At 40.3% G+C, this 10,838-nt stretch overlaps 1 protein-coding gene across 3 annotated transcripts in view; it reads right to left on the bottom strand.

The window, feature by feature from the left end:
* Positions 1 to 910: 910 nt before the first annotated feature.
* Positions 911 to 10,838, bottom strand: part of EDA2R (ectodysplasin A2 receptor) — a 75,734-nt gene continuing 65,806 nt past the window's right edge. For all 3 annotated transcript variants that reach the window (XM_074359176.1, XM_074359174.1, XM_010973650.3), the window contains 5 exons: positions 8,586 to 8,764; positions 7,969 to 8,054; positions 6,197 to 6,361; positions 2,668 to 3,060; positions 911 to 1,046 (listed from right to left, as the gene is read on the bottom strand). In XM_074359176.1, coding sequence (XP_074215277.1) covers positions 2,678 to 3,060; positions 6,197 to 6,361; positions 7,969 to 8,054; positions 8,586 to 8,764 — 813 coding nt within the window. In that variant the 3' untranslated portion in view covers positions 911 to 1,046; positions 2,668 to 2,677. The remainder of the gene's footprint in view (positions 1,047 to 2,667; positions 3,061 to 6,196; positions 6,362 to 7,968; positions 8,055 to 8,585; positions 8,765 to 10,838) is intronic.

Genomic DNA, 10,838 nt, shown 5'->3' with positions numbered 1-10,838 from the left:
TAGGGGTAGGGGAGCTGGCAAGAAGGGGAGAGAATAGGCTTAGTATGGTGGGCAAGGACATTACCTCATTCACATTCAGACATAAGAGTCTTGTTTGTCTCTCCACTCTTTTTTCTTCCAAAAAGAGTTGTTTACCGCAACAGATATGCCAGAAAGCCAAAATCTTTTTGCTTTAAAACACTGTCTTCCAGAAAATGAAGATTTCAAGATAGGGAGTGGTCCTAGCCTTGATATTCACCCTTGCACCACTGAGTGTCCCTTCAAAGACCAAAGCTCTGAGATCTGAGTTTGGCTCTGGGGATCTAAAGAAAGCCTTGGGCTTAAAAAGACCAGGCACCAGGAAGGGACAAAAGAGGCAAAACAAAAGATAAATAAAAGGGACTTCAGGAAATATCATTTTAAATATTAAAAACACACTGATTTGGATCCCCACTAAAGAAAATAAGAAACCTTATGTAGGAAGGAAGACTCTAGGGGGCAAATGAACTAGCTCCATGGTTGTCACAGCCACAGCAGTCCAAGAGATATATGGGGGATAAAGGGGTCAGGCCTCCCCTAGGATGTGTGTAGGTGTGTGTGTGTGTATGTGTGTGTACTGGGGAGGCGTGTCTGTACAGAGGACTTAAAGTGGGAAGACTTTGATTTTGTCCCTAAAGTGCTAGATAGGTGTATCAACAGAGTACTGAGAGGCTCTTTCTTCAGGTTCATCTGTCCAAAGATGCAGGCAGTAAAACTCTGCCCCATTCACTGTTGTACTCCTCCCTCTTCTCTATAATCAAGCTGAGCTATGAACATGTCTAGTAGTCCCATGGCTGGGGAAGCTGGCTTTCCAGGCTAGCTAGAATAGGAAAGCAAGAAATGCTGCTGCTCAGTCTTCAGAAAATGGTGAAGAATCAGTCCTCTAGTAGTATGGGATAGGATGTGTCCCATCCGTAGATTATAGGCTGTTGTGGATACCACATCCCACACCCCTGCTGCTGTTGTGGTATTGGAACAAGGCAGGAGAGTCCGAGGAGAATGACTGGACTGCCAGGAGCCCAAGAGACCTAGGGAGGGAGCAGAGCGAGTTAGAAATCTATGACGTGATCTCACTAGTTCATTCCTCTCCCCATCCCTCAAAAAACAAACAAGCAAACAAACACGGTTTAAGCCAGCGGTTAGGGTGCAACAGCAGAAATGCATCATTTATCTAGGGCAATGACATGATGACAGTTCTACCCTACTCTATACTGGTGACATTATTTCCCAGAAAACTGGGTTCAGTTTTAAGACTCCATACTTTAAAGGAACCCAAAGTGGTACTTTCTAGAGAGGAGGTGGTAGCTTTAGACTTCTTCAGGGCTATCATGAAATGCAGAAGCAGATGAGGTCTGTGAGGCCCAAGGAAGAGAGCCCAAGGGCCCATGGGTGGTTACTACAGGGAGACAGAAAGTTTTCTTTACATTGAGCTCAATTCCACCAGTCATAGCTGCAATGCACATTGGGCAGTTGTGAGCTCTCTGACACTGAAAGCATGTGAGCAAAGATGACACAAATACTGTGTGGGGTTATTATAAAAGGGAATCAAACATGGATTGGAGGACTTGGACGGGAGGTTGGACTAGATGACCTTGAAGGTATCTAGCCTGAGGTTTAGTAGCAGTCTTGGCTTTTACCTACATATTTTTCATGTTTCCTTAGGTAAGAATTAGAGAGTGGGAGTCACTGGGGGACCTGGACAATATCATAGCTGGGGAAATATGGAAATGGGTGGTGAAAATAGCTGGTTAGTTGAAAAATAGGAATCTACCCTCATGCCTCATACTGCCCCATGCTACTTAAGCTTTTGAGAAAGTAACATTGGTTATGGAATAGTCACATTGATAGAATTGGACAAGCTCTGAATTGGGGCTCCAAAACCTGGGCTATAGCCCAGTTCAGCCACTAAAATGCTCTGTAACTTTGAGCAAGTCACTTTCCCCCTCTGTGTCTCAGTTCCTGCCTTTATAAAATGAGGCTAACAAACTCTGAACTGCTTACCACAAAGGGATGTTATGAAGACTAGATGAGTGTAGCATATATGAAGGCATGTATAAATTGTGACTGGGGGTGAGGGAAGGAAAGAAAAACTAACATGGTTTAAACAACTCTAATTCATTAAACACTGTAAAAAGCACTAGCATGTGCATTTCTCATTCAACCCTCACAACATAAGTTAAGTAGTATCTCCTACTTTTCACAAATTAAGGATCTGAGGCTCAGAGATGTGAAGGAATTTACACAAATTTCACATAGCATTAAGGAATGGATGTAGATTTGAAATATAGGGCTGCCAGATGCCAAGGCTTTTATATTTTCCACTGTGCCTTGGTGCTTGTACACATGATGGGAGATAACTGAATCTGACTATTAAACAGTGGGGCCCTGAGAGAGCTTGCACAAGGCCAGGATAAAGAAACTGATGTCATGTCAACCTGGCCAGTTCCTTGACAACTGTAGTCCCAGATACATGATGTCTGAGTGACTGGCTCAAAAGATTAGCGTTACCACTGTTGTCCCTCCATCAACCAATGTTCCTAATTTGCTGGCTCTTCACTCCTAGCCCCACTGAACAACAGTCCTCTAGAGGAGAATTCTGTGGGGATGGTCCCCAATTTCTGGTCTTCCTGCCCTAACTTTCCAGCTCACCTCAGTAGAGTTAAGGGCTGGGGACTTCAAAGGACACAGTGAGCTCCAGCCTGTCTCCAGAGTTTTCAGCTGTGTTCACCCCCAAGGTCTCAGCTCCAGTATAGGAAGCAGAGCTGGAAAACTTTTGCAGGTCCAGCTCTGTGCATTCGATGGGAGTATGGACCCAGTGGGAATGGCTCTCTGAGGCACAGGAGGCCAAGATAAAAGACTCCTGTGTGGGGAAGCCATGAGTCAAGCTGCAGTCATCTTCCAGGATGGGGTTAAGTGGCTTGGTCTCAAAGATGTTTTCACTCAGTGGGGACTCAGGACTGGTCTCCTGGCCAGGTAGCACGGGGAAGAGAGATTCCTCCTCTGCTGCTTCGTCAGCCTCATACTGCAGCGAACCTCCTGCAACTTGAAGCAGAAAGCCATGGGGTCATCCAAAGGCAGGGAGGGGCTCCTCTCAGCAGGGCATCTGGTCCTGAGCACAACATGGGGAGAGATCTAGGAACTAGTGCTCCTCTTTCCCTCCCTGGGGACCCAGGGACTGAAGTACCTAGCACCAGGCTGATGTGATACAGTTGAGAAACACATTTACATTGGGGTATCAGATTGAGGCTACCTGGTAGTGGATCAGAAAAAAAAAAGAATCAATTTCTTCAGAGAAAGAGCAACCCTTTGTGGGAAGCAGGATTTTTAAGACTGCCATCCCCTCCAACCCCACACCCTGGCCATGATCTTCATTCCTTGGTGTTATGCCTGTGTATATGCTGTGTTATATGACAAAAGGTACCTTACAGATGGAATTAAGATTATGGGCTTTAAAATCCAGGAGATTATCCTGGATTACCCAGGTGGGACCAATGTAATCACACGTGTCTTTAAAAGTAGAAGAGGGGGGCAGAAGAGTCAGAGAGAGTATCAGATATGTGAAATGAAAAGGACTTGATCACCACTGCTAGTTTTGAAAATGGAAAGGGGTCATGAGCCAAAGAATGTGTTTGGTCTCTAGAAACTGGGAATGGCTCTTAGATGACAGTCAGCAAGGAAATGAGACCTCTGCCCTATAACTGCAAGGAACTGAATTCTTCCATCTTTGTGAATGATCAAGGAAATGGATTCTCCCCTAGAGCTTTCAGAAGGGAATGCATTCATGTATAACTGAAAAATTGTGCTCTGCACTGGAATTTGTCACAACATTGTAAAACGACTATAACTCAATAAAAAATGTTTAAAAGAAAAGTACTAGGGATGTAATGCACAGCACAATAAATATAACTAACACTGCTATATTTCATATGTGAAAGTTGTTAAGAGAGTAAATTCTAAGAGTTCTCATCACAAGGAAAAAAATTCTACTTAATTTTGTATCTATGTGAGATGATGGATGTTCATTAAACTTGTGTTGTACAACTTGAAAAAAAAAAAAAAAAAGAAAGGAATGCAGCCCTGGCAAACATCCTGATTTCTGCCTAGTGAGATTCAAGGTAAAGATCCAGCCAAGCCTACAAAGCTTCTGATCTATGGAAATAGATAATAATTAGGTGTTGTTTTAAGTCATTAAATGTGTGGCAATTTGTTATTACAGTGATAGACATGCATAAGTCTGATTCACTATCAGGTTACAAACTGAGAGACTATGGAATGCATGTTGGTTTGATCCCCATATTGTGGTTGTGTTTTTTTAATTAAAACCCATTGTCAGAGCTCAATATTATTTCATACAAAAATCCAGATTTTTGGCCTCTCTTGAAAATTCAGAAGATCTTGAAACATTCAATATTCCCACATGGCAACAAAAAGCTGAAGCTTAGTAGTAGATTCCCCTTTTAGAGAGGATGAACTATTCAGTTTGCCACAGTCCCTATTCCTCTCTATTGGCCTTTATACTGGATCTAATTCACATATTAATCTCACCTGTACAACCACAGTATGCATGTAAGTCAGTGACTCCTGATAAACACCTTCCCTAAATGAAAAAATGTCTAATCCTATTTCTCCTACGGAGACCCTGAGGGAGCTGCCTGCCCTTGTATTCCCAGAGAAGGGTACTGCAATATTATCTTGAGGACAGAGGAGGAGCAGAGAAGGATTACCCATTTCTCCCCTCCTGAGGCAGGAGGAAGGAGATGGGCATCTCACAGATGTTGCCTCATCTTCTTCTTTCTGGGCCCTGGGGCCCAAATGGTTCATTTCCCATGTTTCATGCCCATGCCCAGGGAATGGGCAATAGCTCTTATCTGAGAAACTAGCCTCTAAAGTAAGAGACAGGATGGTCCACCCTGGGCCACAATATTCCAGGCCAAAGAGTAGAGGAGAGAGAAGTAGAGTTTGAGAAGGGTCATAAAGGGCAAAGAGTGTTCCCCTTGTGCTGTCCATTCCCTGAAATCCTAGATTCACCTCTACTTAAGCCAAACATATCTGCTAGGCTTTTTGAAGATCATCTGGCAGGCACTAGAGCCAAACTGGCCAAGGCAGGCCTACTTAATAAGGATTTTCCCACACAAACAGAGGTTGAAAAAAATTGTGTTGCTTTGGGTCAAGTATCCAGTGGGCTGAAGAGGAGTTCTAAGTACCTGCATATCCAGTAAAATGTATCCTCCTTCTTCCTTACTAGACCAACTCCACTTACTAGCCTTGGTTCTTATTTTGGTGTCTCTGCCTAGTTCTCAGTTCCTGTGATGGCAATGAAGCTGCACTGAGCCTCAGTATTCTGATTAGATATTTAGACTAAATATCTAAACCCTTGTCTGATCCTGGCCAGCCAGCATCCCACCTTCCCCATCTTTCCCCTCAGTGATCTGGAGTTTCTGTCCCACATTCTTGGCTAATGGCTACAGTTGGTGCTGAAAACAGATCCTGATATTACTCCGGACTTTAAATATATGACCTTCCATCTAAGATTTCACATGGCCATCTCCTATGGGCTGGCCCAGACCTCTCTGGGTATCATTATTGTCTGAGGATAAATGTCTAAGCTTGCCAACTCTTGTGGACACTGGACTCTCAGTTACCTACATTTCGGTTGTTACTATACTGATAACTGTTGCCTTAGACCTCATCCATATTTATTAGAGTCGTGTCTCATTTCAGCCAGCCTTCCTCCATTCCTGACATGCTCCAGAATCTATAGCTATTAGTAGAAATGAAGACTTGTAAAAGGACTCAGAAATCAACTTTCTCTCTCATTTTAAAGATTAAGGAGAAAGAGGCTTAAAGAAGCTAGATGATCTATCCAAAGTTACACAATGATTTAGAAGTGGATTCAGAATTTAGGTCTCCAGATTCCTTTCCCAAGGGTTTTCCCATAATGTTGTATTCCTTTATGAACCCCTACACCTTAATGAATCAGGTCCTATAAACTCACAGGGTCAGCCTCAATCATCTCTGAAGTCTCATGCTTTCTGTTGCCACCCCCTAAAGAGTCCATCCTTGGGGTTTCCCAGGCTTTCGGGAAGCCTCATTAACTCTCAGCCCCAGAAAATGTCTCTCTTCTGCTAGTCAGAGCCTTTATCCTGATTCAGGTAATACATGAAGCAGCTACCCTTACCACGCTGGCAATGTCTGTTGAAGAATTGCTTGCAGTAGAGGAAGAAGAGCCCCAGGAAGGCCAGGGTAAACACCATGAGCAGACTGCTCACCAGTGCAACAAGTGTGGCCTCCTGAGGGGACACTGTGGGTACATCTGCCTTCACTAAGCTCAACTGGAAGGCACCTGTGAGACAAGAAAGTGGGAGAGGTCAGTTATTGTAGGTAGTCAACAGTCACCCTGACACTGGACCTGTACTTCCTCAGACCAACATCCTCTCCCTAGTGTCTTCTTCAATTAGGACTGCTAAACTAGTTTTACTTCTTTGTGGCAAAAGTATAAATAATAAAGTAGAGAAACTTTCATATAATGCTAGTATGGTATAAATTAGTACAGTTATTTGAAGATGCACATATCCTATGATCTTTCCATGTCACATCTAGTTATATAACCTAGGAAAATAGAAACAAACTAAAATACTCATCAGTAGGGCACATGATAAATAAATCATGATATAATTCTGTAATGTAATATATAATAATATCATATAGATGATAATATGATTATATAGCATTTAAAATAAAAGACCTGTATGGATGAATATAACTGATCCAGAGGGGAAAAGCAAATTGGAGAAAGAAAGTATATAGCTTGATATTTGTATCAAGTACTTATATAAAACATAAAATATAAATAATAGCAGATATTGCCTATGGATATATACGTATATCACAAAAGAATACAAGTATCAAAACATAGGTAGAGAGTATGGCAGAGGCATAGTGCTCACCAATTATCCACATGCTTCCCTGCATTTCCCAAACGCCCTTGTAGTAAGGCCATCTGAGTACTTCTGGCCAATGGGCTATGAGTAGAAGTAATGTGTGCCACATACAGACTGCAGTAGTTAAGATGCAGTATGTCTCCTCCAACTTTTACCCTGTCCCATCAACCTGGAAGCCACATGGTCTGATGGTACAGTTAGAAGATGGAGTAAGAATTTTTCATAGTGAAAAATAAACTTTTATTGCCTTAAATTACTGAGATTTGGGGGTTTGTTACTGCAGCATAGCCTACCAACAAGAGACATACAGTTTCATGATAGTGGTTGCTTCTGGGGAGGTCAGGAGAGAATGGAACTCAGAAAGGATCAAAAAGGGAATGCCACTAAGCTTGTGGAATATCCATTTTTTTTAATCTGAAGAAAATATGCAAAATTTTAAGATTTATTAATTCTTGATGTCATGTAACTGGGCATTTTTATTTTTGTATTTTTCTGCATTTAAAATATTTCTACATATTTGAAATATTTCATGTTTTAAAAATATATCAATCATTTAAAAAATAAGTGGTTAGACATATACATGGTAGATAGACAAAAATGATAGACTTATAAATGGATAGTGATATGGGCATAGACTAGATCCTAGTACTTCATTCAGCCTTTTATTAGTCTTAAGCACTAGGGACTACTATAAACCTCATATAATAACAATAATAATAATCCACAAGTATATAAATGTTATAATTTATAAAGTTTTTTTAAATTTATAATTTCATTAGAACTAGATAACATCTCATAAGATATTAAGAAAAATGATTATCATGAGTTTTTTTTTCAGATGAGGGAAATGAAGTTCAATGAGTTTCAATGATTTGCACAGGGTTACACAGGTTGGAAACTAAGGTTCAAATCTAACCAATTCCCTTGCCAATCTACCCTACAGAAAGGAGTACAAGGGGGTCACCCAGCAGATTGAGGAGGAAAGGAGAGAAGAGAATCAGATACACACACTGAACCTCAGAGGTGGGGGTCTGCTTTGTGCACGGGATACACTCTTGATCCTGCAGGCCTCCAATACGTGTCTTTTGGTAGAATCTGTGGTCAGAGCAATAAAAAATGGCAAGGTGATCAAATAAGCAATATATTTGTACTAATTCTTCCTGAAACATAGGCAGCTTCTAAGAGTCTTGCCTTCCAGGTTAGAAGTTAGCACCCACCTCAGCCTTGCGTGACTTCTATGCCTCTATGTCTGACTCAAAGTCCCAGACACTCCACCTCTTCCCCCATTCACCAAACTCTATAGCCAAAAGAAGAACCAGTCTCACAAGAGAGGGGAGCACTGCTTTGACACCAAGTGCATCCTAATCTCTTTTAGGTCTACAGTGAGATTTACCTTGAAACTTGGACCTGTAAAACACTGTTTAGTAATCATCTGTGATGGACTGTATGCTAGGCACTCTATAGGGGGATCTTTGGAAGATATTGCTTCTCTCTCTCAGGGGAGCATAAACTCATCATGATATGGACAGTTAGAATACTTCAACTAGGCTCTGAGAAGCAAGGTTGAGAGAAACGTAAAAGGGCTAGAGAAGGCCTGAATAGATTGGGCTTATATAGCAGGCTCACCTGGGCAGACAGTTCCCACAGACAGCATTAGAGGTAGCCGTACAGTTGGCCTTCTGGATACGATTAATGACAGCACAGGTGATACAACTCTGACATCTATGGTGGCCCCAGCTGCTTTTGTATCTGCGGGGAGGGCAGACTGTGCAGTATGCATCTCCACCTTCTCCATAACCACAATCCTGCAGAGAAATGGGAGTCACAAACATTACTGTAAAAAAAAAAAAAAACCTGGAGAGAGGATTAGCTATGGGACAAGTGGACACTGTATATAGTAAGATTTTGCAAACTGTAAGTTGCAACCCATTACTGAGACATGAAATCAATTTAGTAGATTGCAACTATCATTGAAAACTGAAATAGGACAAAATAAAATGATACCAAATATCAGAATACAGATCATGTACTAAAACTAGGTATTTATATCAGTCAGCATTGGAGAGGTTATGCATGGTGAAAAGCAAACTGCAAATATCAGTGTCTTAAAAGGGCAAAAATTTATTTCTCACTCTCACTATTTGCCTATTAGAGAGTTCCTGGGGATTCTTCTTTACATTATACTCACTGTGCTGTCATGATTGAAGCATCAGGGAAAATAGAATATTGTGAACTGTGCATTGGCTTTTAAAGATTCCCCCCTGAAATGACCCATTTCATTTTGCTCACATGTCCTTGACCATATACATCACCTGATCATTAATAACTACGAAAGCAAAATAAAGTGTAATTCTACAATGTGCCAGAAGATGGGGAGCTGGAAATATTTGACATACAGCTCTAATCACTACCTATCTAGTATTGTTTTGTAAAACTTTTACAGGTGAAATATGTTAAGTATGTATTGGGTTGTGATGAAAAATTTATTTCTTACATTTTATTGAAGAATAATTGACTCATAACATTATATTACTTTTAGGTGTACAACAGTGATTCAATATTTTAATAGATTATACACCATACAAAGTTATAATCTTATTGACTATAATCCCTGTGACATACTTATTTTACAACCGGTAGTTTGTACCTCTTAATCCTCTTCACCTATTTTGCCCTTATCCCTACCCCTTTCCCACCTAGAAATCACTAGTTTGTTCTCTATATATGTGATTCTGTCTTTGTTTCATTATATTTATTTGTTTGTTTTGTATCTTTGGATTCTACATATAAGTGAAAACATATGGTATTTGTCTTTCTCTGTCTGACTTATTTCACTTAGCATAATACCATCTAGCTCCAACCATGTCATTGCAAATGACAAAGTTTCCTTCTTTTTTATGGCTGAGTATATTCCATTTTATATATATACACAATACATCTTCTTTATCTATTCATCTGTTGATGAACACTTAGGTTGCTTCCGTGTCTTGGCTATTATACATAACACTGCAATGAGCATTGGGTGCATATATCTTTTTGAATTAATATTTTCATTTTCTTCAGATAAATACCAAGGAGTAGAATTTGCAGATTCAAGGGGTAGTTTTATTTTCACTTTTTTGAGGAATATCCATACTGTTTTCCATAATGGTTTTAGCAATTTACATTCCTATCAACAGTGCACAAGGGTTCCCTTTTCTCCACATCCTCACCAACACTTGTTATTTCTTTTCTTTTTGATGATAACCATTCTGACAGGTGTGAGATAATATCTCATTGTGGTTTTTATTTGCATTTACCTGATAATTAGTGGTGTTGAACACCTTTTCATGTGCCTGTTATCCATCTACATGTCTTCTTTGGAAGAATATCTATTCAGGTGCTCTGCCCATTTTTTGATGGGGTTATTATTTTTTTTTTTTTGATGTTGAGTTGTAAGAGTTCTTTGAATATTTTGGATGTTTACCTATTATTAGGTATAGCATTTGCAAATGTATTCTCCCATTCAGTAGGTTGCCTTTTTGTTTAGTTAACATGCTTTGCTGTGTAAGTTACAGACAATATCATAGAAATACAAATAATCATAAGATTATACTGTGAACAATTATACGGTATCAATTGGACAACCTAGAAAAATGGATAAAGTCCTTGAAATATACAATCTTGCAAGACTGAATCTTACTCTTGGAAATTCTCAAAAATGTCTGCATGCAGATGGTATAGAGAATAGGTAAGTGGTCCAGCTGGCTCTTGTCTCAGGTCAGGTATTGACAGTGTGACTCTGGCCAGCCCTTCTCTACTTTGAGCATCAGAGCCCCCAACATCTGAGGATACTGAAATAGATGGTCTCTAAATATTCTTCCAGCTCTGACATTCTGA

Source organism: Camelus bactrianus, chromosome X (genome assembly GCF_048773025.1).
Source record: "Camelus bactrianus isolate YW-2024 breed Bactrian camel chromosome X, ASM4877302v1, whole genome shotgun sequence".
Classification (NCBI taxonomy): domain Eukaryota; kingdom Metazoa; phylum Chordata; class Mammalia; order Artiodactyla; family Camelidae; genus Camelus; species Camelus bactrianus.
Note: the sequence above shows the minus strand (reverse complement) of the source record. Positions and strands in the feature narration are given on the sequence as shown.